We start from the raw sequence: 27,329 nt of genomic DNA on the forward strand, positions 1-27,329 counted from the left end.
GCCTTTTCCTGCACAGTAAAACATCTAACAGTCATTTAAACACACTAAAGAGTTCAGTCACCCTGCACTGTCCTACTGTTTTTCCACATTTTCTTTTGTAGTAATTCATTTTAGATATTCTTCATATTTAATATTTCTGTCAATATGTAAGCTTGTGTGATAGTAATCACAACTAAACACCTGCAAAATGTTTGCCTTAATTTCTTCATGTCTTTGTAAAGCTCCTCTGGTTCTGAGGAGTTCTGTAATCCAGCGTCAGTTGTTCCTTAAAGGCAGCACACAGTCGTTTGCCAATCAAACACATCACTGAACAGTTACTACTCACTGGTGTCTCCCCACATGCCTACAGTATCAAACCTAAATCCCAGTTAACAACCTGCCATGTTTATTTGTGCATGTGCAAGAGACTTCACTGAATATAATAAAATGTCTCTGGCTGCCTGAGAGGAACAACATGGCAAGTTATTGTCAGTGTTCACTGCCAGCGGTTTGCATGTTTACTATATAAACTGCGCTGTGGGTTTTTATAAAAGCTGAAAAAAGGTGAGAACAAGGAAAGAAAATCACTTCCTGGGTGTTAGACTTTAAATTATCTGGCTCCATGTCACAACTTAAAACAGTAACCTATTTTATTGGGGCATTTTGTCATGGATCAGCACAAAGTAATTGTGAAATGGAAAGCTAAGCATTTGCCTTTTTTTACTGAAAAGAATCTAAAAAAGTCTGGCATGCTTTATGCTGATTCCCCTCAATAAGATTTAATGTAAGCATTTTCCTTCAAAAGTCACCAAATTATTAAACAGAGTTGACTCGGGGAACAGAGCAGAGAGTCAGGGATGAAGATTTGGAGAGGTTTAAAGGAAATATATGTTACAAAACAATATCACAAGCTTTCTAGATTTAACAGAAGACTGATCTACTGATGATTTAAAAAACTGAGTACATCAGAAATATAGAAGAAAAAGATAGTAAAAAATACATCAAAAGACAGTCAAATACCAACAATGAAATTACATTAAACCAAAAATGTAATTTTACGTAATTATAAAAACATTAAATAATACTTATTTGAGAGACTTTAGTAAACATTGAATTTTATTGTAAAAAAAATCTGTGATTTACAATAAAAATAAATAAATATGCATATTTAAAAAAGCAAATACTCTACTAGTAGAAATATCTGCAGACTTTGAATTTTATAGGAGTATTTTGGAAAAACCACAGCTTATTATACAAAGACTGACAGAACTGACAGGGAGCAGGAGCAAAAGTCAGCAGAGAACCATCAAAGGGGCTCATGGGAACGCTGGAGAAATCCACAGAGTCATTTGTCTGTGGATAATGAAATAATTTTCTTAATAAGAAATTCATGTACTCCATCCAGTTTGATTAGTCTTGAGCTTTTTCATAAAGAATACCCAAGAACTTCTCCTTTAGATTACCAAAGCAGGTAGAGAGATATTCCAACAGCTTTGCTGCAGTGATTGCAGCAACAGGCGGTTCTAGAAGATGTAAAAATGTCTTTACATGGATTTCTGTCTACATATGTTGATCTCATCATTAGTTCTATTTGGTTCTCTAAACTTTTGCTATTAACATCCTAAAAACATTATTTAAATTATGATTGTGAAATGTCCCTACCACAGCAAATTAGCCAAATTATTAGATAACATGACAACACATTTATTTAGCATTTATGCAGACGATGTAATGTAATTCAGTAAAGATCCGATGAGAATATTTCCCTGTTTTTCTGTAGAATTATTGCATAATTTCCTAACTTTCCAAAACTCAAATGTTGGACTAGAGGTCAAAGGTCAAATGATTTCTGATACACCATGAACCAAAATGTATATTTTGCTCTTGGTTTGATTTTTTTTATTGCAAAGCAGATATTCTTAACTTATTTCTATACCTTCAGATTCTTAATTGTTTTTTCTTCAGTTTTTGACTGAATGAGTTCAAACATACAGGACCCAAAACCTTCATGCTCTGTACCTTTCAGAGGCCGCTGGCCCTCACTGTGCTCAGTCCAGAAACTCATTGTGTTCGAGGAAATCAAAGCTGGCAGCAGAGACAAAAATTGTGAATATGTATGCCTTTAATGCCTCTTATCCTGATGTTAGGTCAGGGTGTGTCCCCCGGACTTCCATAATAGTCTGCAATGAGAAGCTTGAGTAAACACAATCAATGAAAGATACTAGCATATGCACCACAGAGACTTCTGGTGTCCTGGAGTTGTTGTCCCTTTTATTGGCTGGCACAACAACATTTCATAATTTTAGGATCACTAAGGTAAAATTATAACTCAGCAGCCATCATCAGTGATCTGTTTTGGGGAAAAAGCCTGACTTCATAACAGGGTTTCCCTCCCTGTCCCCGTCTGCCTCTCACTCGCTGTACGGTTTTCCTGCATGCTCTCTTACTCCTGGATTACAATCTCTTCATCCATTATTAATGAAGTTAAACTACTAGTGGCATGCTGAATGTGCTGCATGGGAGATTTGTAGCTAATCCAGCGCAAAACAGCCCCAGTCACATAATGAAGGGAAAAAAAGAACAAATGTCAACAGTTTCACACTGGGACTGGATTAGACACCCCCACCCTCCTCATTCACGCACAGCCTCGCTCCCCCTCCCTCCTGCTCCTCCTCCTCCACGCTCACACAGGAAGCCCTGCACACACACACTCAGACACATCCACCATGAAGAAACCTGAGCATCCACACACACCTCCCTCTCTCTTTGGATTAAACCTGAAGCACAGATTTGAGGGAAGAGGCCAACGAGCCGCAGAGGTCTGCATGAAACCTCCTCCACATGGCCACCAGGATTAACAGCTGCAACGTTGTTTCTTAAAATCTGTCACACTTACAGTCTATGAAGTTTAGAAAGTGACACTGAGATGTGCAGCATGGATGGATGTTGACCCAGGCCCGTCTCTGGGGTCACTGCTAGTGTAGTTGTTGCACCGGCTGTGGTGGAAAACTGTATGCAGTGCAGCCAAGCGGTGAGGCTCCGTGAAACGGACAGACGAGCATGAAAGACTGGAACTAATGGCGACACGTGACATGGGACCAGCATCCTGATTACAGATTAGCCACGTTGTATCCACCCTCCCTCCGGCTCTCTTCTTCTATCTTTTTTTAATCCTGTTAGGTAAATTGTATTATTAGTATTATCAAATATTTGTTGTATCATGTAGCTTTGTAGTTACATTTAGATATTGTTTGCTTATATGCTTTTACTCTTTACCGCATCAGATTTATCTAATTTCTCTTGCAAGTTTCTAACATCTGTCTCATATTTTTTGTTCACTCCAACCTTTGTAATCTATTAACTGTTTCTTAGTTGTCGATTATAAACAGTTAGATCCTCCAAAGATTTGCAAGGCTAAGTACATGACTATCATCTATGAACAAGACAATTTGACCAATTAAGGTCATGTTTGCTGATTTGCAGATGAGTTTTGATTCAAAAATCCAGAGAAATTTTTCAAACAAGTTGGTGCTTATTGATTTTATTGTGACAAAGTGCATTCAATAATACAGTTGGAGCAAAATGTTTCATCACTTTCTGGGTCTGTTTAGTAGTTAATGCTGTCTGACTGGAGATAAAAAAAAATATTGGATGGCTCACATTCATTTTACAATACAAAACAAATTAGTTGTAATCAGTTAATCAATTAAACTTTATAAAACACATTTCTTACAGTCAGGTGTAACAAAATTCTTTACAGGTTTAAAAAAAAACAGACATTTAATGACTAGAGACCCACAATATGAAGATCAAAATGATGAAAAAATTATGTGATCAGATAGAGCAATATTTATGGATAGTAAAACAATTAAGAATTAAAGAGAGAGAAATCAACTAACATTATAGAGGAGCAGAAACTATGGAAATGCAAGAAATATGAAAGATACAGTACATGTATATTTTAGAAGGAGATAAGATAAATAAAATCTATAAAAACAGCAAAGTTAAGACCATACATAGTACACATACTGTAAGTAACAAGATTAAGTACAGTAAAAACAGCAATGTCACAATAAAAAACAAATAAAGAATCTAGGAGTAGCTAAAAGAAGAATGAAATAATAAACTGTAAGGGATAATGAATAGCTATAAACTTGAAGTAAAAGCCAGACTGAATGGATCTGTCTTTATTTGGCTGTTGAAGATCTAAACTTCATGAAGGAATGGCGCCTCGACGCGTGTTTCACTTCTCCCTCCAGGCACCAGCAGAAGAACCTGAGAGGCCTGGAAGCTCTGGAGGACAGAAGCAGATTTATAGTTTATTACGTTTTCATAATAGCTCTCTCAAAGAAATAGTACCCAAAAACAACTTATAAATCTAAAACATAATTTTGGATTTTTATTTTTTGTCACACATGATATTTTTTGGATAGTGTGTAGAGTTCAGTTAACAGACAGAATTCAGAAATTCTGGTCAAACATATGACCTGAATTCTGCTAAGCTGCATGCAAACAGAGTTACTGAATCTAACAGTCCCTACAAGTTTAAATAGAAAAAACAGATGTTTTTGTTTCACATGTGGTATTATGCTTCTACATGCTTTTTAAACACTGTTTCCAGTTCAGAACTGCAATTTATTTAATTGGGATTATATGTAGAAAACCAAACCAAAGTGAAAGCGATGTGTGGTTCAATATCTTTTACCAATAATAATGTGGAAAGTTGGTGTGTAGTTGTATCCAATTTCTTTTGATTCTGAAACTCCTAAATAAACTCCAGTGCAACCAACTGTCTGCATCAGAATCCATATGTATCATTTGATTTGATCTTCCTATTATCTGATTGAGAATAGGAAGTGACCTGACTTTAGCGTGCTTTCAAAATAAAAGTATTGAAATGAAACAGACTTTCATGACAGTTAATGCGAAAACAAGTTTTCTGCATGGAAAACCAGCAGTTATGGTGACTTTTCATGCAAACTGATGATCAGAGAAGCAGGAAAGGGGCCAAAAGTAACTCAGGAGGAGCTGTAGAGATCCTCCGCTCAGGTGGAAGTATTTGTCGCTAGGCAGACCTCTGGTCAAAACAATGGCTCAGTTAAAGTTCAGCTGAGAGTTTGTGGTAGAACTGACACTCTCCACCAATCCAACTGAGCTTTAGTTCTGTTGTAAAGAGGAATGGGTCAAATGTTCAGTGTAAAGATGCTCACAGCTGGTAGAGGTTGACTCCAGCAGATTGACCACAGAGTAAAGTGCTGGATCGTAGAGGGGTGAACACAAATACATCCCAGACCTTTCATATTTTCATTTATACACAACATCTAAAATCACATGTCCTTTTCTTTACACTTTTCAATTATTATTAGCCAGACTACAATACATTGTGATGGTCTGCTGCATAAAATCCCAAAGTTTGTAATTTCAAAGTGACAAAATGTGAAAAGGTTTAATGGGTTTGAATATTTTTTCTGAGGGATTACAGACAGAGGCCATTAAAGGATGAATGTGTAAGAAATCAGAGGCAATTTTTTTAGAAAAATTTATTTCCAGAAACATTTCACATTTGGTTTCTTTTTTTCCCTCAAAGCAACATTTCTTAAACTCCTGCGTGTACTGATGAAACCAGCTCGATGTGAGGACATGTGAGAGGAATTGTTCTGCCCTTTTCTATTAAATATGACCTTAAAGCATTTTACTTTCTCCTCCTACCATTAGGTGACACATAATTTTTTTGTTTTAAGATCTCTATGAAGTTCTTGTTTTCCTCCTGCGGTGTGAAATCAACCCTTTGCGCGTCTCTGTGGGTTGTTTCATTCCTCTCCTCAATCTGCTTCTCTGCAGAAGAAGACCAATTAGAGGAGCTGATTGTGACCTCTGCGTCCACCTCAGCTCTGCTGACAGGAGAGTTAGCATGTAGCCGGACTGTTTTACATGTTATCGACGGGCTGGGAGGCATCATAGTCATTTTATCACACCAATTTCATTCTTGGCCGATTTCCCTTTAGGCAGGTTAGTGGCAGCTTCCCATTGATTTTTCATGTAATTGATCAGAGACCTGCTGGAGCAATTTATTGGCCCACTCGCACCTGTGATTAAGGCTGAGGCTGCATGTGTTTATTCATGCACCAGCAGCTGCTTTCCCTGGGAGCGACCTCTGCGCAGTAAAACGCCGCGGTCCTCCGTGTGGAAACGGTCAGCCTAATGAAAGTCATCTGGTCTCCAGGACGTTTCCCATCATGCCTGACCAAAGCCATGTCACGTCCAAAGTCAAGAGCAGCAGAGACGGCTTGCTTAGACCCGTCAGGGCCAACAGGCCTCACACACAAACAGAGCTGAGTTTAAATCAGAGTAATCTGTATTCATTTCAAGCTGCTTCATTCATGGAAGTAAAAATGAGAGCGCCCGGGGGGCCCGAACCCACAATGACATCAGCTTTGCAATTCTTTTGGTAGCCATCGATGGGATAATTACAGAAGAAGACAAAGACGAAGAGCTGAGTACTTTTTAAATATACACCATGTTAGCTGGGCACGTCAGGAGGAGCGAGGCGAGCAAAGGAAGCCGTTTACAGGCCTTACTAAACCACAAGCTGAGTTGGAGTGCTTAGCGTTGCTGCAGCTCATCTCCCTTTGGTACTGTGACAGAGCTGGAATAGCAAGGATCAGGCATAAAGCCGCTCAACAAGCTCAAGAGCTATCAAAGATCCACCCTTTTAATTTGGTTAATTTACAGCCAGCTTTTTCACTAATAACACTCTTGGAGTGCTACTTGACAAATGGAAATACACACAGGATGTTTCTGACTTGGAGGAGAAAGTCTCAGTGAATGTTTTGTGTTTTTTTAGACATCTATCCCTTTTTCTAACTCCCTTCTTTGTTCTCTTCATCCTTCACTGACTTCCTTCTTCCCAACAAGCCACTCTTTCAATTAAGCTCAACCATAAATGAAACAAAATTTCTGCTCATTATTAGACTTCTACCATATTAGCAGATCCGTTCAAAGCCTTGTGGCTTTGGAAACAACACTTACAACTTCAAGTTTTACGACATGACCCGCAGAATTTTGGTCAGACTGAACATCGTGAAAATTACATGTGGTTTTAGGCCAAATCTGTGAAAAAAGGAAAGAGAAACGAAGAAACTGTTTTCAGACGCAAAGGCAAACACCAAATAATGAAACCACTTCATATCTACTAAAGCTTCCTGATGCAATACAATACATTGGATAATGTTATGGGAATATGTGAATTTATTCAAAAATGACTGTGCTGAAGGAAGAAATTACAGAGGCATTCCTTTGTGATTTGACTGTGATATGAGTTATGCATAAAGGCACGTTCAGGATGCAACGGTGGGAGAGGGATATGAGGTGCAACAAACTACCCTGTGAGGAAATTAAATGAGACAAATTCACTCCGGTGTCAGAGTTTATTACTCAGAGCAGCTGCACATTACGGTGATTCAACAAAGAAGAAATGAGACTAAAGTCTGCATTAATTACAATGATGCATTCGAGTGATGTCAGGCCTTTTGGTTAGAAATCTGCTCACATGCAGGAGCATCTCAATAAATTACAACTTCAATGTAAAGGTCATTTATGTCAGTTCAAAATGAAACATAATAACTACAACAAAATGATTTTAATACAGAATATTATGGCTATTTTAAGGCCTTCGCAATCCCGAGGAAGGACTTAAGAGATGTCCAGCAACCACCAAAGGTCATTACAAGCATTCCAGTTGAAAGTTTTGTGGAAGGAAAAAGTCTGGTAGAAAAAGATGAACAGGGGTTAGTTGCAGAGAAACGCGAACCACAGAGAATATATGGGTTGAGACACCAGAGCCAACAATGCAGGCAAGCTTTCACATTTTTAAATTGTGACTCTAATAAATAAAATATTTTACATTGAGATGCATTTACAACGTCTAAACAGCAAATATGCACAAATGTAATAACAATTGTGCATGTAAGAAATGGAAGCAACTGCTGAGTTTTGTGAATTCAAAGAAAGAAGTTCCTGTTTTTAAAGGAGCCCAGATGAAGCTCTGTTAACGGCTGACTGCCTGTAGTCTATCATCTCTCCTCCCTGAAGTGCAGGCTCGCATGCCGTGCTGATATACATAAAAAGCTGCAGAGAGTGTTTTGAAATCCTCTCCAGCGCATGCAGGAGGAGGGAAAAGTTGAAGTGTCCAAACTGCGCTGACACAGACGAGCTGATGTGCTCGTTAAGAATCAGGAGAGAGCACCAGCGGAGCAGGTCACCCTGCTTCTCACATCACAGCCCCATCAGAAATTCTTTCAAGTGTCCTTCTGCGTCGCCAAAGATGACAACGGCAAATCGATAAGCGCTTGAAATGAAAAGAAGCCGTCGGTTTGCCCCCGAGGCGAAAGATTTCATACCCGCCAGCCTTGTCTGAACTTCAGGCATTCCTCTGCATCTTTCTGCGTGAGAAAGAGGAGGCTGCTCACTCACTTTTTTTCTTCCTCTCTTTGTGTAAGAAGGTAAGAGAAGCATATGCGGCCGAAGCGTCAAGCCTCTCCAGACGCTGCGCTCCCTCTTTCTTCTGTACTTGCAGGCGGGGCGTGATGTGGAGAAATCTCTGTGATGCAGGGCTGATGCTTTCTTCTTTTATTTGCATTTTCTCTCATTTGGCGTGTTTGGTTGGCTTTCCTTGAGAAATTGGTGAAATCCTGACAAACCGGGATGTTTGACATGAAATGTTTGACATAAATTTGTCCCTCCATCACACCGCAGGGCAGGCTCAGATGACTAGAAAATATTTAAAACAATCCCGACTGGATCTTTTATGAGTCCAAATACGTTCAATTGACGAAAAATGTTTTTTTAATTTATTTTGTATTTATTCCTACAATTAGTTATTTTATTCCAAAAAATGTAATTTATTAAATATATTTCCAATTACTTGATTTTAATTATATATACATATATTTCTTTTTTTTTTTTTTTTTTTTTTTTGAGGAAGAAACGACGCGCACGTTTTGCTTCAGTGTCCCCCTTTTGCTTGGAAATTCCCGTGTGGATGAGCGCATTAATTACTGGCTTAATGGGAGTATGACTAAAAATGTAAAAGACGGATTATGTGCCGGGATGGCGGGCTGGTGGAGGGGGCGGTGCGGTGCGGGGCGGTGCGGTGCGGGGGGACTAACGCAGGCCTGCGTCCGTCCGGTCTGCTCGCCCAGCTTAAGATGCGGGTGGAACACGCATGCAGTCTGCATCAAACGAAACGGATCCATAAAGAACATTTGCATCCGAGCCAGCTGTTCCCTCCGTCCGCACATAAATCCGCAACAGGATAGCGCGCTGTCTGGCGCAGAACGAGGCCACTGCATCTTTATAAAAGCGACTCTCTCAGCTTTTATTTGAAATATTATGTTTTGTGGGTGCATTAAATTAGCAATAAAGGATATTTTGTGTCTTATCAAACAGTCTTTAATTGAGGATGACTAGAGAAAATATGTAATTATTATCTGAATTTAATAGATATGAACTGTTTGCAGACAGCTGTGGTTGCGTCTTGTTTATTTTGCGCACAATTTACCAAAGTTATAAATAGTTTGCCCTTTTATTAATAAGGAAATAAGTCATTAAAAGTTATACACGCCCGTAATGTTTAGATAAAAAGTCGCTTTCGTCACCGCGTCCTTCTTGAAAACACGCATCAGAATTTTTGGATTGTTGGTGAAAGTTGAGAGTTGCCCTCTGCTCTACGCAAACATACACACCCCTCTGTGAGCGCGCGCACACACATGCGCACACACACACACACACACACACACACACACACACACACACACACACACACACGAGTTCCCCTCTGATCTCAAAAGCTGGAAAAATTGCGCCACTCCTGGAGCGTCTTTCAAGAGAGGAAAAAAAGTTGAGGAAGACAGAAGAGGACGAGCCAAGGGGAGACTCGGATGAAAGCGCCTCCTTCGCACTTTCTCCGCGCGCTGTAAACAGACACTTATTTATGCGCATAAATGAAACAAACCTAAAGGCTGCGCCGCGTCTCTTTTTTTGGATACGCGCGGCGTGTGGGAGCTCCTCCATGCGACGCTCACGGTTACAGACAGAAAGTTCACCGCCGCTGGAGCTCGAGGTTGTCTGAGTTTGAGCCGTGAGCGCGGCTTCTGAGGACGGTGGGATTCATTTCCTCACTTTACAAAAAAAAGCCGACGACTTGGAGACAGAAAAAAATCCCTGTCCCGCCCGGTGTCCGCAGCTGGTGAGTAGCGCTTTGAGTAAAAATAGAAAAAACAGGAGAACCGAAATGTGAGCTAATGCGAGTGAGGGAATTTGTTCCACTTTGTGCGTTTTCTGATGTGTATTTCAAAGCCGTGACTGGAGGAACATAAATGGGGATGTGAGGGCACCGTTTGGCGCACAGGTCGGTGGATGATCATGAGGTGTTATTATAGCGGTGATGGAGAGCTGGAACACGGGAGAGCGCAGAGTGAAACACGCAGTGTGATCCTATTTATGCGCAAAAACTATCGAGAAGGCAAACAGCGAACATTTAGAATAACTCAATCTTCTATCTGGAGTCTAAAAACATCGATAGGTAAAATTCCGCTTGTTGTGATTTATTAGTAAATATTCAGCTGATGTAGGTGGAAATTCATCACTTTTGTTCCTTAAGAGAATAAAGTAATATAAATAACGTGCTGATGCTGACAGTCCCGCGTCTTTAATTAATACAGGACCATATGATGGAGGTTAGTGGCTCATCCTGCCGGTGATGGCTGCAGCCTCGTGCTCACGCTGTGCTAATTTCACGAGTAAAGCCTGCGTGGGGCGATGCCAGCTTTCTGTCTGCACTGGGCCCGATGCCACGAGACTCACTGATTCACATCAACTGCTGGTGCTGAGAGCAAACGGACTCCACGGAGTGAGAATGAATGGATGAACGGGATGAAAATAAGTAAAGTGGTGATGGCGATGCTGATGCAGCTTTCTTTAAACTGCTCCCACAGGGCAGTTTATCCCAAACAGATATTAAAAAGAAGGGCCTCTGGCGGATAAGGCATCATTACCCTTTAAATTAATCTAAATTGTATTATTATTATTATTATTATTATTATTATTATTATTATTATTATTATTATTATTATTATTATTATTATTATTATTATTTAGTGCATTGCTATTCTATTTTTTTAATTAAGAAATTAATTTTCTTCACTTTTCTTTTCACTTTGCTTTGTATTTAAAATGTATTTACAATTAATTTAATTTAAATTTTATTTCTTTTGCTTAGTGTCATTTCTTTCTGGAAAAAGGAAATGCAAACTTTCAAAATAATATTTGTAAAAGCAGATAATTTGTGGGAGGATTTATGTGATTTTTGCTGTATTAAAAATCTCAGTTTTCTAAAGAAAATCAAAGCAGGTTTGCCTTCAGAGGCCGCAGAAAAGCCCAGGCTGCATGTGGAGCTCTCATTAAACCTCTCTGATTAGATAAGGCGGAGCAGCGTGCAATAACCTTCCACCTTCCAGCCTGGCCGCCCACTCTTTCATTTTGCTGCTGAAAAATAGAGAAGGGCTTCTGGAGAACTGTCGCGCAGCTACACACCGTGTAAAACTTAACCTCCAATATCTGCATCCTCTGAATGAAAAACAGGGAATAATAAAAAAAAACACAGCGAAGATGTAGAGCAGGTGAGAAGGAGAAGTGAGGAAAATGGTTAACAGCATGACTGCATGCAAATTTCCTCCCGCCTCGAATTATCATAAGCAAACAGTGTGAGCCTGGACTAATAAAAACCCATCTGTGTAACTTCATATCGAGGTAGTATGAGGGGTTGCGATAATGAATTTTGTAATATCCCACCGACAGACATCTCAATCAGACTCTAATCCCGTGATTTTACCACGGAATCACTCCACTTCCAACTGCTGCAGACAGCAGCAAAACACGCGTGGAGGCTCAGGCAAAACACGACGTGTTTTACCCACGCCACAGAAATCAGACAATGCAGTAAAACAATCGGAAATGTGTCGGCAGCAAGTGAGGAGGGCGTCACAATTATTGTTTTAATGCAGCTGCAATTTCTGACACGCTTCAAAAAAAAAGTTTAAGCAGAAAAAAACTCATTAGAAATATTTCACTGACAGTCATCACTGATTCAATTTTATTAATTTATCCTCTTAAATTAATTAGCGCCATGTCTGTATCCCCTGATTTTTCAAGCTTGATTTTTTAAATGTAAATTCTTTCTTTTATTTTTTGATAAATTTAAAAGTGTTTCAGATAATTATCTGAAAACATCACTGTTATTACAGAAAACTGAAATGTTTTCTAACCTTAAATGCTGTTTAGGTTGTAATCAAACTAACTGAATCTTTTGTGTTTATCTAAATTGCAGATCAGTGACCTCACAGCGCCACAATGGAGTCGCACTGCCGCAAACTGGCCACTACCTGCGCACAAATAGGTGAGTTTCCTCAAGTTTATTCATTTAAAAACAGCAAAGAAAAGAGAAAAAAATCCATTCAGACATTTAATATTACCATCCTCAATTAATCATTCAAATATAACGGTTATAATAATAATAATAATAATAATAATAATAATAATAATAATAATAATAATAATAATAATAATAATAATAAATTAAAAAGAAGGAAATTGAGTCATTATCTCAATTCATTCTTATGATTGAGAAACAACCTTCTTCTCTAATTACGTCAACGTGACGTCGGTCTAAGATTTTCTTTTTCTTTTTTTTCTGATAAAATGAAAAATAGCCCAGGTACATATTTTTTCTGTCAATTTTAGCAGTCTGATCAAAAAATGTGAAGACATATTGGCCTCTGTGGGTCATTGTTCTTTGTCTTAGTGCGCCACCTGCTGGTCAGACGTATTCTCCAAATTTACAGCAGGCTGAGTTGATGACGTCTGGTTTGAGCGAGTAAATAATGTTTAGCCGAATTCAGTTTCAACCCATTGAATTTCATTCTAATTTTTTTTTTTTTTTTTTACAATTTTTAACTCAAATTACATCTAAGTAAAACAAATTTTATCACGTCAATTTTTCAATGTATTCAGAGAATCACGATTTCAAAAAACAAAAAAATAAAAAAATGTATTTCAGTAAAATAGAATTATTTCATTGCTCTCTAATTCGATTCGAAAATCACATTCAGCTGTAAACGAACAAACTACAACTTTGATTGTGTAACTCAGTAAACACCGATGCGGCTGCTGGATTCATCCCTTCATCCAAACCGCCGCATATTAGGAATAATATGATTAATAGACGCAGAAACTGGCGAGCAGGAGCTGCAGCTCACAGGGAGACGGGCGTCATCTGTGCCGCCCTGTAATATATGCAGCGCTCCGTAGATTGGCTCCTGGGAAAACTAAATGTATAATGAAAGCCCATTCGTGAGCAGGAATACGCTAATGGTGGAATCTGATGTCTTCTTAATCCTATGTAAAAAGCCTTGTCGTCTCCCGCTATATTGACTGAATTGCTAATTAATGGCCCTCTATGGCGGAGGCCTATTGCACCAGTAATCCGCAGAAGAGAGATAAAGCATTCAGATTGTAGAAATGAAGAGGAAACCGATAATCCACTTCAAGTTTAGTATTACAATATGGCTGGAAGAGGAAAAAATGACATCACACTGTTTGATTTATTATTATTATTATTATTATTATTATTATTATTATTATTATTATTATTATTGTTTTGTGAAAATCTTCGTCATTTCTTGTGTTTCACATAACAAACACATCTAAATGGTTCCGTTCCAGTTGATTTGTCATGTAATCGGCCTGCAGGAGTGGTGACTGATGCGTGTTTCTGTGCGTGTCGGTGGTCTGCTGGTATTTATATATATATATATATATATATATATATATATATATATATATATATATATATATATATATATATATATATATATATATATATATATATATATATATATATATATGGGGGGGATTACTGCGCCAAGTCCAAATGTGCTGCAAGAAAGCGCGTCCGCTTGGCCACGTGGAAGATGAAGGAGTCCTTCTTTACTTTTCTAAAGATGTTGATGATGATGATGATGATGATGATGATGATGATGATGATGATGATGATGATGATGATGATGATGACGATGGTTATGCATGTGAAGGTGCTTTTTAACCCGGTTTGCTCTTCCTCGATCTGCTCCATCACATCTCTGTCACTGGTTTTCACACTTTTTCTTTGTTGCGTCACGTTCATTAAAAGAATGACATGAAAAATGAGATGAAAAGGAAGAAAAATGTCCCAGACGGCGCAGCCTGCAGGACCCGCGGCAAAGTGAGGACAGATCCGGTTTAAGCCTCATGATGGAGTAATCCGTCCTCACCAAAGCAGATCTGCGGCTGCTGGAGGCCCGCGCGCCTCCGCCGAGCTTCATTTAATGAATCTGAGAAGCCTAACACTGAGGGGGTCAAGAGGATCACTGCATTTGACAGCTAGTGTGTGGCTCTTTTGCATGTCGTGAATCAGGAAGTCTGTGAGGTCAGGCTTCTTGTGTCTTGGACTCAATTTGTTGAGGACTGTTTTGCTTTTATTGCCTTTGACCGAAAATCCACACTGGAAGAATTCAACAAATTAAATTGGTTTCTTTGGCTAGATTTTTGTCAGCGTTTTTGGAAAGAAATAATTTTGGTTTTAACTGCTGAAAGCCACTCAGTTAAATCATTCTATTGTAATTATTGCTCCTCTAGTTTGTCCTTTAGTTGGTTTGTGATTAATCCATAAAAAGAAGTTTTAGATTCATTCTGTAAAGTTTTTACAGAATGAATCTAAAGTTAAAATGTCTCATGTTTCTCCTCATAGTAGAGCTCAGCCTGTCAACCAGTTTAACTTGAACGTTAACTCGTCACTACTTTAGTTCTAGATGGACACAAGTTTACCTCCAACACAAACCTGTTCCAGACACGGCATGTCTTCTGCGTCCCAATCAGCAAAACTCTGTGACTTTATCTAAATATACTTTAAAATAGTTGATGGAAGTCAAACTGCTTCGAAGGAAAACACAGCCAGAGGATAAATAAATGATTCTGCAGCCTGAAGTCATTTTGATCTCAAAATCTATAAAAGTTTAGAAAATTTCAGAAGTTTTGTTCACACTTGTCCAATGGAAGTAAAATTAGGTCAAATCTCTATTTCAACTAAATGGGAATTAGATTTTAACAGATGATCATGTTGTACTGAGGAAGACTTGAAGTCAAAAACTCATTCGAAAAAAGAAGTTCTCTTTTTCACAGAGGTTGTTCTGTTGTGATTAATCCATAAAAATCTGAATCTGACTGTGGATCAGCAGGGGCAGCCTGTTACATGGTGGTGGGAGCATTATGCTGTGGGGATGCTTTACTTCAACACATCAGAATTCTATAATAAAAATTCTGATCTGAATGTTTACAAACTGAAGTGCTTGGTGTAAATTAGCCTTTGGATGGAGTCGCTTGACTCTTTTCCTTCAGCGCCTCCATTCTGCGCTCCTGTGCGAACACACATGCGGCACGTGTGCGCTTTTTTCACATAGCTTGCGTGTCTGGCAGTTAGCGTCAGTTGACAAGTGCGCGCAGATAGTTTTGGAGCGCGCTGGCGCCACCACAGCCCTTCTTTTGAAGTTAACATTTGTTTGTCCTTTCACGGGACCTCTGCGGTGCAGAAGGTGTTTGTCTTTGATATTCAGTGCGCATCTATTTTCTTTGCGCCTTTCAATAAAAGCCGCTTTATCCACTGAGCAAACTGCAGCGACAGAGCGGGAGAGAGCGCGGCTCAGCCTGGGTATCAGCGGCACTCCATCTCTTTACCGGGCCACTGGACCCGTCTCATAAAATGAGGCCAAACTGTGTTATTTTCATTTTTATTTGGTCTTGGGCTGCTGCGCAGCGGCGGCTCGGGGCGCAGCTCGGTACACCGTGCGTCTCATCTGACTTTACATGCTTTTATTTGGAAGAGGAAAAATAAGCGCCAGCCCCGGCATAAATACACTGGCAGACATATCTCGTTTCTGCGAGCTCCGGTTGGTTGGGCACATCCGCATGGACGCGCCTGTCAGAGAGAATCGGGGCGGAGGCAAAGCGGTGACGTGGAGGTGTGGAGAGAGGCGCAGTTGGATGGGCAGAGCACAGGCAACATCTGAAATGAGCAGAGAGCGCTGGAGTGTGTGTAAGCCTCTGGATCTAATATCACCTACCTGTCCTTGTCACTCTGATAGTCAGCCAAGGTAGCCGCAGTTTTCCACCGATGCTGTGATAAAACTCAATGGCCTGTTTTAAAGCGTTCTCCAGTTTAAACAGAACGAGGGCTTCATCTCAGCAAGAGGAACTGTGCTGCTGTGCGCTTTTTGGACAGCTGAACACATTCCGGAGTCGGACTTTCCGCTCAGCCTTCCTGTGCTAGAAGCTCGTGAGATCTTTCACCGATGAGCTCTATGAGGGATCCATTAAATATAGACCACCACCTCACAGGGAATAAACTCGCCTCCACGCACCACACGGCTCTGGCGATGGCGTCCAGCATGCAGCCGCTGCAGCGCTCCGTGGACTCTAAGCACCGGTTAGAGGTGCACACTGTGTCGGACACATCGAGCCCGGAGTCTGTGGGTAAGAACCGGCCGGGGTTTCACCCGGAGTCCCAGAGATCATCTGGTTATGAAACAATAGTTGCTATCAGTCACCATGAAGGGAGATTTATATGCATAAAAACCGGAGCTGTCATTTTAATAGCAGCTCATTTGTCTCTGGTTTGACGGTGAATTATTGTTTTTTCTATTGTTTGTTTTTAAACAGTTTAAATAGTTTATTGTATTTTTAGCATTATTATAAAAAGTAGAATGCGATTTAAAAGGAAAAAGTATATGTTTTTAAATCAATAAAAAGTTCTTCACAAGGATAAAAAACAATCTAGGTTTTATTCTTTTTTTAATTTAAACAGTAAAATCTCAATCTAAAAACCCGGTTTTCTTTTTATAGAAAAAGAAAAAATACAAAATAAAAACGACGATTCCTCGGACGACCCGTCCAAGAAGAAGAGGCAGCGGCGGCAGAGGACTCACTTCACCAGCCAGCAGCTGCAGGAGCTGGAGGCCACCTTCCAGAGGAACCGCTACCCGGACATGAGCACCAGGGAGGAGATAGCCGTGTGGACCAACCTCACAGAGGCCAGAGTCAGGGTGCGTAAACACACACACACACACACACACACACACACACACACACACACACACACACACACACACACACACACACACACACACACACACATACACACACGCACACACACACACGCACACACACACACACACACACACACACACGCACACACACACGTAAAACACAGACACACACACACACCACACATACATCAAGCGCAGCACTTCTGATTCTCTCTGAACATGAACACAATTTATAGTTTTTTAATTATGCGGCTTTTTGGCACAATTACGCGCGTAAATAAAACTTTATGGATTGCTGGAATGTACTACAATATGACAAATAAAAATGATACTCAGTATAATTAAAGGAAAACTAATTTTAAAATACTGCAGAATAAAACAACATTTAATTTGACCTCATTCCAATAAACTTGATCAATTATGACACGACGCGCAAATATTCACCTCAGATCAAATAATCTGGAAATGATCCTTATCGTTTAATTATTTTTAAAATAATTATAAATTACTCAATGTATTATTTACCCATTAGGTGTAATTAGGCAGTGATGACGCTGTTAACAGTTGAGGCTATTGACGTGCCACTTGTGTTCTTCTCTCCGTGTAAAAGAGGTGCAAAGCTCGTATTTTGCGATTGTCGCCCTGACGTTGTGTGATTAAGGTCAGAGTGTTTGTGGAAGCATGCGGGGGAATACACATCCACTCCACGCTAAGATGCTCCACTGAGACTGCAGTGTGTATTCCGCGCAGATAGAGGCGGCTGTAAAACGGGAGCTTTCTGCGCAAATGGGATGAGAGGGATTTCATTTTATTTTAATTATGTACATTTAGGGAGAAAAATTAGAATCCAATATAAAAAAAAGTACGAATAAAAAAAATAAAACTAAGAATAAAAAAGTGTATGTTATCTCTTATATTTGTTATTTTTTGTGCTCTAGGTTTGGTTCAAGAACAGACGAGCCAAGTGGAGGAAACGGGAGAGAAACCAGCAAGCAGAGTTGTGTAAGAACGGCTTCGGCCCGCAGTTCAATGGACTCATGCAGCCGTACGACGACATGTATCCCAGCTACACGTACAACAACTGGGCCGCCAAGGGCCTCACGTCCGCCTCCTTATCCACCAAAAGCTTCCCCTTCTTCAACTCCATGAACGTCAACCCTTTATCCTCGCAGACCATGTTCTCGCCGCCCAACTCCATCTCCTCCATGACCTCCAGCATGGTGCCATCCGCTGTGACCGGCGTGCCGGGATCCAGCCTGAACAGCCTCAATAACTTGAACAACCTCAGTAACCCTTCCCTCAACTCTGGGGTGCCCACGCCGGCGTGCCCCTACGCGCCGCCGACCCCTCCCTACGTGTACAGAGACACTTGTAACTCCAGCCTGGCCAGCCTGAGACTGAAAGCCAAGCAGCACTCGAGTTTTGGATACGCCGGGGTTCAGAATCCAGCCACCAATCTGAGCGCTTGCCAGTACGCGGTGGACAGGCCGGTCTAATTGCTCCCTGCACTGCAAAAAATCGCCACCGAGCTGACATGTTAGAGGACAAAGCATTTTTAACCCCACAAAAGATCATTTTGAACTGTTTGAAGTGTTAAAGGGAATTTACTGCTCGCCTGGTAACCATCTCCCCCAAGACTCAACTTTTCCATCAGATAATAGGAAAAATTTGACTTAATTCGCTCTTATTGACTTTCATTCATTTTCACGCAGTGAATCTGATTTAGAGGGTTTTGTTTGTGACGGTGGTTATTTTTTGCAGTGTGAGGATAATTAATAGCAGCCGTCCACCGAAACAAGAGACTACTACAGCTACTTTTCTCTTCTTTTTTTTTTTTTTTTCAAAACAAGGGCACTAGAAGACTGAACCACTGAAACACACTCAGCTCCTCCTCGGAGTCAAACTGAACCGGGAGTTTTTTAAGTTTCTTCCTCTCCGATGAGTGATGGCCTCGTTCACACAGTTAAAAAAAATCTAAATAAAGGCCTGTTTCACTTTTCACAGCTCGTCATGAGGGCTTTTTTTCCCTGATGGATTCTGGACGTTAACTGTTGACAGAAATGTTCGTGTAAATATATCTGAATGATCATCTCCTGTTTGTTGAAGCGGCTGCGCTCCGACGCTGCGACTTCTCCAGGTTCCAACTTATCGACGCATGTGGATAAAAAAAATACAAATCCTAAAAAAAGGAATCATGTTTTGCTTGCAAACAAAAAGGGAATGTACATACTAAAAACGCACCAGTTGTGTGTTTCGAACATATTATAAATTTATTATTAATGTCTGTGTGAATATCGATTTAGAATAGCAATTCTGGATTTTAAAAAAATAATACTAAGCATCCAAAAATGTTCCTGCGACAAATGATTTGGTTTTTTGCTCTGTGTATACTATTTGGTACGGAATTATGTTGTTTTTCTCCCCCATCAATCCCCGAAATATTGTGTTTTATTTAATGGAAGTAAATATATTGTTCCAAAAACATTCTGCTGGGCGACTTTTATTGAATCTTTGTGCAAGAAGTCTGTTAGCGGAGTGCAAAGCAGTGACAGTCTGTCTATAGCCTTTCGATTGTCTGAGGCGCTTGTGCGGCAAATCTATAGAGGAAAACAATGGGCCGCTCCAATACACATAGCACCGGGATGCTCCGGCAGATTAGCCCCTGAATGCGTGTCTGTCTGCCTGCCTGCTCCAGCCAAGAGCCTCGGCTGCTCGCTGGGGCTTGAAATAACACCGGAATCAACAAAAAGCTGCACGGCGGCGCACACAACAAAGACAGCAATCCATTAAGTTCCGTTCTCTGAAGTGGATTTTTAGAGTCAATGAAACCTTAGAAAAAAGTTTAAAAAGAAATAAGGCGATTCAAACGCAGCCATGCATCAAATCAACCCTGCTTCGTTGGACTCTTATGTACACACCTTAAAACTTGCTTTGTTTTGTTTCCAACAAGTTCTTCTTTGTAGACACGCAACCAGCCTTACTCATCTGTTTGCCCTTTTATTGTCTTCATTGGCGCTGCTGATTTTTTTATGCTTTAAATGTGCACAAACGTGACAAAGCCAAACAAACTATGAGTATGAAGCCTGAGCAAACATGCAGAGCTGCAGAGGTATGAAGGCCGGGGATGCATGCAGGAGGAAGCGGGGATGAGTGCAGAGTTCATGGAAGAAATCACGGAGGAAACACGCCCCACTTCCAGCAGACAGAAAGAAAATATGTGCAATATGCATGCATCAAAATGCTATATTTATATTTTATTGTATTTTTTATATCCCACCATAATGCAGATATAGGATGTAAAAGTGCAGCATTCCCCCGTTTTTAGCACAAAGGTGGTCCGAAGATCCACTGTGAGGTTCGCCTCAGGTCGCCTCTCATGGGGTTTTATTATGAGCAGAAATAAATCTCAGTTAGTCCCGAGTGTTGTTTTTCCAAAAGTGCCAAATAACAAACAGCAGCAAAGCGTTCATCCGTTTCCATGCCGGAGCTGCCGTGTTCAGCTGCAAACCCTGTAAGATTTTCCACAAGTGTCACCTTTGGATGGAGTTGGTAAGACGCAGAAATAATCATCCTGTAATGGTGGGGTGGAGGGGATAAACCCGGGCGAATACACAAGTCTGCAGTCTGAATACACATCGACACAATCAACATGAGACCTGAAGAGGAATCAGTGGGAAATTGTTCATTTGGCTGACACGCTGATCAGGACTGCACACTTCTGTGGCTCCGCACTTCTGCTCAAAGGTAAGCATCAATTTATATTTAATTAAAAAAAGAAAAATAGGTATGTCTTTAAAATGTAATTATTGCATGGAGGTTAGGTCTGCGCTTTTTGAAAATACATTTAATCATTTTTCTTCAGGAAATGTAAGCTTTTTTGAAACACCGCTAATATTTTTGCACATTTTGATGCTTAAGCAAGAGTTGAAATTACATTGAATTTACGGATATACAATCTGGGTATATTTTATTTTAAATATTTATCTTAACTATGCGTCAAAGAAAACACCTTCGTAAGGGATTCATAACATTGTTTTATAATTATTGCATCACGTGTAAAATTTGTAATAATAAAATAAAGATGATATTTTCAGTCTCATCGCCAGAGAAATCCACGCATCACCTGCTTATTTTACCTACATCGCCGCAGTCCATCCTGAGGGGGAAATTTGTTCCACTTACTGATTTTAGAAGAAAAACTCGCTGCGCTCAGCAGAATTTAAATTAAAAAGACAACAAATGCAAAAATCCAGCAAAAATAATCACAGCCTCTAAAGATTCATGCAGATTAAATACGACGCTGTTTGGTGATGACGGCACTCTTCATAGATAATTTGTGGCTTTTATGAATATTTTGATTATATTTAATGCTAGGAAACTAGTTTGGGTGAACAATGGATGCAGAAAATTTGACTTAGCATTATTTTTACAAATTAATATGAACTTTTTTCTCCTCTTTGCATGTCATCTGTTCTTTTGCTGTTTAGTAACTCTGTGTTGCTGTAGCAAGCAGGAAATGTGGGAGTTGGAGGGATATGGGTTAAGATAATGAACACAGATTCCGGATGTTTCAGAGCAGGCAGGGTGGCTCGGATCAATAGTTTATTATTTGAAGGAGGCAATGAAGCAACAGAGCCAAATTAAATCACAGCAGGACTCCGAAGGGACAGAAACACTCAGCTGGGTGAGGTCAGTGCTGTCTGTAGGTGAGAGAGGATGGGAGACACGCCAGCCTGTTCCATACTTATGTTTGCACACATGTTGGTATGCAGGTGTAGTTTGCAAGTGAGACACTTTGGCAAGAGTTGGGCCAACAAGCATGAGCTCTGCAGCAGAGGGGACTCCTGTGTCTGGGGGAGGTGGAGTGTTTGACTCTTAACCAATGGTGGCCCAGCAGCTTCAGCTAAAGGTCACATGGTGTGACCTCACACATTCTCACCCTCACCTAAGGCCTGAAGAGAGGTTTTCCACAAGATTCATTACAACCCATCTAAACTAACAGGAAAAAAGCTTCTCTGGCAAACTTTCAAAATAAATCAGAAGATGCCTGGATTTATTGCAACATTTGTGTCTGTTTACTTAGCACAAAATGAAAAACTAGAAATGCTTTTTTTTTTTTTTATATAAAAGCGTCGATCTAAAACCGGATGAAAGTGTTTTATTTTAGTGAGTTTGGCTGGGAGTAGGTGTGCTGTGGGGAGTTCAGGCCCTGCTCAGCGCCGGTGTCTGCTGCGTGTTTGTTCAGTATACATGTGCCATTCGTGCAGCCGTGTTGGAGCTCCTCTGGCTGTGGAAGCTGGGAGCAGTTGGAGGGCAGGCGGCAGACTAGAGCGTGTGAAAGCAGATAACCAGGACGGATTTCATGACGCACACACTTCCTGCTCTCTGAAGTTCTATTAAAGAGGGATGAAAACAAAACACACACACACAGATCTGAGTTGTTTTCTCTCCAAATCAATTTCTGCACATTGAGAGCATGCTGAAAAGATCAGCGGAGCAGCTCTCATGGAGCTTGAAGGGAGAAAAACAGGCTCCATCATGAGGGACTTGAGAATTTAGACGATACGGTCAATGTTTAAGGGTGAATATCACCTGCTATTTTTACAACTGAATCAAAAATCAGAAGCTCTGCTGCCATCTGGTCAAAAGAAAATATTCAAGTTCCAGTAAAGAGGAGTCTGAATTAAAGGGATAGTTTGGAATATTTCAGCTGAGAAATCATCAGTATAATTTCCCTCAGCTGGTGTAGTCAGATCAGCATGAGTCTGTAGAAAAGTAAAGAAATCCTCAGAGTGCTGTTAGGCTAACAAGCTAATCAGAAAGACATCGCTGTCCAGACTTAGTAAGTTCATCTCAAAATGTCCATCAGGCCCGCTTTACATTTAGAGAAGGTCGAGGGGAAGCTTTTACGTCCACAGTGTCACTTTTCAGGAATTACAGAGAAAACAGCTGCAGAGTGTAACTTTCATAAATATATATTACATACTTTTACATATTTATTAAAGCTGTCAGCATGTCGATACAGTTTAACATGAAACACAATCTGTGAAACAATCCAGCTCCCTTGCCTCCTCCCAGGGGTCCTGCTGCCATCTGCAGAAATACATTGTTCCAGATCAGAAGCAACCAACCAGATCCAGTAGGAGGGTCTTAGTGCGGTCAGTCACCCTCATGTTGTGTTCACTGCTTAATGTACGAATATCAGAGAAAAAACTTGACATTACAGGAAAAATTGTTTATCTGCCGGCATCGGTAGCTATAGTAACTAACCTGTGCATTTATGGAAGGGGTGGGAAACGAGCTGTAGGCTAGCAGAGAGCAAGGTGCATGGCCAGAGGGGGCGTACACAAGCTTGATTAACAGCAGTAAGACTGTTCTCTTGTTCTGATTGGTTGTTTCTGACGGAGCAAAGTATTTCTGCAGATGACAGTATAAACACTGGCAGGAGGCGAGGAAACTTGATTTTTTTATGATTATCTGACTCATAATATACTGTGAAGACATAGTGACACTTTTAACAAATAAATAAATAAACATATTGTTTAAAAAAGTTACATACTGCAGCTTTAATGCTTGCAAATGTCTTCCAGCTCAGACAAGCAGCAGAAAAGATTTAGCTTTTATCCTTGGACTGTTTTAACATAACAGTGAAGTTTGGCTGTGATGGAGGCCAGTGCTGCTGAAGTTGGTCTCTGATTTGTTTAAGGGCTGAATATAATGATCATCCTTTTGCTTTTTCTGTTGATGAATCTTTGAATGTGTTTTATTTTGTGGTGGGAGACAGAGACAGAAAGAAAATTTCTACCTAGACAATGAAGTTTTTCAACTTATCCAAAAACAAAGACAAGAGCATGATTAATGCTTTTTCTGGAACTAGAACCGCTTTAGATTAAGACAAGCATGAAAACCACAACACAGAAACAAGTCAAACATAGTTTGAGTATTTCTGCATCTTATTAAGATATGTTTTGTGATTTATAAAAACAAAACAGTGGAGCTCGTAACATGAGCCACCACAGGTTGGTGCATTTGTCAACATGTGTTTTAGGAATTTAAAGAGTGTGTCTATCAGTGAGCCTGTGTGATGATCCAAACTTTATGCAAGTCATCCCAGACATGTATCAGATCATTTCTGCTTTTACTGGATGGAAATGAAAACAACTAGAAGATCTACAAGATTTCTATGGGAATAATCAGTTTCTGAAGTCTTCCTCATGCTTTGTCACGCTAACCCGACAAGTTCAAAGCTGCTAACATTTTAGCCTTATCTACAGCATCGTGTTCAGACACCTGCAGTTTACACAGGCTGCCCCCCTCCTGCACTGGTTTCTGTTTTCTTTGGGCCTGTCATCTACTGTAACAGCTTAATTGACGTTTACCTCAGTTTTGCGGCTGTCAGCCACCCAGAGTCTGAGTTTGAAGAGCAGCTCGGCACGACCGCTTCCCAGGCTCCAGCTTTAGCTAGAAAATTACACCTGAGCACTTGTGTTTGCTTTAGTGCTTCTTTCATTTCACATCCCACAATCTTCACAACCCAAGGTGAGTCAGAAAATGCAGAGGGAAATTGTGGAAAACATAATCTGTTATTTTATTTTATTTTTTTTTAGCTGCAAAGACAAAGGATGAACAAAGAAAGTCAGAATGACAGAATCAAAGTACAAGAAGTTCTTCAACTTCTCTTTTGGATTTAGCCTTAAACATCCAACCTAACACTGAACATTTGCGCTCTTGCATTTCTTCAGTCTCTCTGTAAAGATCATGTTCAGTCATGCAAAATATACAAACCTGCCATATTTCTGCGCCGTAGTTTGAAATGATGGCAGGAACAAAGGCAGGAACGCCTGCAGAGTTAATGTCACACTTTACAGACCGAGTCAACGTTCCAGCTGTACAAACATCACATCTCCAAGCATAAAATGAGCAATATTACTGGGAAGCCAAGTAAAGAAAAAACACAATATCACAATTTATTCACCTAATTCCAACTTCCGTTCAGTTCCTGAGTCCAAACAGAAATGTTTTCCAAGAGAAATCTCTGTGCTTTCATGTTGTGTGGTTATGGGACAGATTCTGCAGAAATATGGACACACATGAGTAAATTCTTGTCTCTTTATTCTCTCGTCCTTGTTTGGCTACTGGCCTTTCTGTGCTTATACCACACAGGTGGGCACACACAAAAATCTGTGTGGAATATTGAGAATTTTACTTAAACGTATTTGGGCGTGATCCTTTGTGGTATTTCAGGTCACTGTATCTGTGTTACAATTGGAAAGTTTCAGGTTTGATTCCAGCTTTCTCTTGTCTCTTGTCTCTGAGCCCCTGGGCAAGGCACTAGCCCCAAGTTGCCTGCTGCTGCATGTGAGTCAGAACTGCATTCAGTCTGTTTACCATCACAACGTGACTTTATGTACTCGTCAGCAGGGCTTGACAAACTTTGGAACTGTGTTAAAACTCTGAAATGAGAAGACAGAAACTGAGCGGCCATTTAACGTAGCCCAGTGTCAATTAGCTGAATTTTACATTTAACTGTCTAATAAACATAATTCAGGAGAATACAGCTTTCTGAAAATGTGCTTGGCTGTCTTGGGAAAGTATTCACACCTTCTGAATTTTCTACATTATACAGCTTTACAATCACCAAAGACCTTCAGTATTTAATCAATAGAACCGAAATTAGTGCATAACTGGGAATTGAAAATAAAATACAGTTCAAATCTTATTTATATAATAAAAGTGTGCCATGCATTTGAACTCAGCCCCTTTTCACTCTGTTACCTCTAAGTAATACCTAGTGCAATTAATGGGCAGGGTCTTAAGTTATCTGATTATAAATGGAGTCCACTTGTGTGTTTCTGAACTTAGAGATTCTTTGGAGATCAACCAGTATCATGAAAACCCAGGAAGCCAGAAGCAGGTCAGAAAAAAGGTCAGGAGAAGTTTAAAGCTAAATCCAGGACAATCCTGGAAGAAACTCTGTTAAAACTGCAGGAGTTATTTATCTTCATAAAAAAATGTTAGAAACTGTTTATCCTCTTCTTTCCACTTCACAGTTATTTGTTAATTCATGTTTGCTCTCTAGTAATTGGATCTCATTTTATCTGATATCAGACTGCTGACGTTCAGGGTCTACTGCTGCCGCTTCAAAATAAAATCATTTAAAAACATCAGCCAGTTATAAAATGCTCTCAGAAATGCTGCTTACGTCCAAGTTATTTCCTTGAAGTTATGAAAAATGTGGCAGCAATTACTGGTGCTGACTCTGCCAAAAGTGGGTTTAGTTACAGAGTTTGAAAACTGCCAGTGTAATTATTACATTGGTGCCTTGTGCAACTATGAAAATAATTACACACTGAGTAATGTACAGTGCAAAAGTATTCATACCCTCAATGTTTTTCTCTTTTCCATCGCATTGCAACAACTAACTTCAATTTATTTGATTTGTTTTATAGAATAGTCCACTCAAGAAAAATGTTCCATCTTTGTGGACATAAAAGAGTAACTGATTTTTACTTCTTATTCACCATGAATTATTTTATTTCATGGCATTTACACAGAGTGAAATCATTCATGCATTCTGTTAAGTAGTTTCCTATTTTTCAAAAGGAGTTTTGGAGCTTTAGACATATTTTAATACAAAAATGAATCTTTAGACCAGGGATGCCTAAAGTGGGTCCTGGAGGGTCGGCATCCTGCATGTTTTAGTCTCTCCCTGGTTTAACGCACCTGGATCCAATGATGGCTCATTAGAGGCCTAAGAAGAACATTGATAAGCTGAAAAGGTTGTTGGTACTAGAGCCACATGTTCTGTTAGAACCAGCAGCTCAGATGATTTCAATTCAATCTCCTATCACATTTGTTTCATTTATGACATTTTTTAAACTGATGAAACCTTGTTGGATCATAAAATAAAATAAAAAAAGTAAAACTTCCTCTAAAACTCAATATCTGTGGTGGCGCTGCACTGGCTTTCTAAGACTGGCTGTGTGAAACAGAAAATATTCTAAATAATATTGAGAAACCTTATTAATTTTCTCAAACATCCAAATATGGGAATGGAAGACAGCTGGAAAAATGCATAACAGAACACCTCTGAGTTTTTAAATACTAAAATTATGCCACTGCAATAAAGTAGTTGACAATCTATAATAAATGTTGTGC

General features: G+C 39.9%; 1 protein-coding gene across 4 annotated transcripts in view; it reads left to right on the forward strand.

The window, feature by feature from the left end:
* pitx2 (paired like homeodomain 2) overlaps positions 1–19,655 on the forward strand; it is a 57,871-nt gene extending 38,216 nt beyond the window's left edge. The window contains exons 1-4 of one of the 4 annotated variants that reach the window (XM_023329079.1): positions 8,130–8,480; positions 12,365–12,433; positions 16,969–17,168; positions 18,110–19,655. In XM_023329079.1, the coding sequence (XP_023184847.1) occupies positions 12,388–12,433; positions 16,969–17,168; positions 18,110–18,667 (804 nt within the window). In that variant the 5' untranslated portion in view covers positions 8,130–8,480; positions 12,365–12,387 and the 3' untranslated portion in view covers positions 18,668–19,655. Of the gene's footprint in view, positions 1–8,129; positions 8,481–9,832; positions 10,226–12,364; positions 12,434–14,025; positions 16,600–16,968; positions 17,169–18,109 lie in introns of those variants that run through there. The other 3 variants (XM_023329078.1, XM_023329080.1, XM_005815551.2) reach the window with 3 other exon arrangements.
* The last annotated feature ends 7,674 nt before the right edge of the window (positions 19,656–27,329 follow it).

This window comes from Xiphophorus maculatus, chromosome 23 (genome assembly GCF_002775205.1).
Source record: "Xiphophorus maculatus strain JP 163 A chromosome 23, X_maculatus-5.0-male, whole genome shotgun sequence".
NCBI lineage: Eukaryota > Metazoa > Chordata > Actinopteri > Cyprinodontiformes > Poeciliidae > Xiphophorus > Xiphophorus maculatus.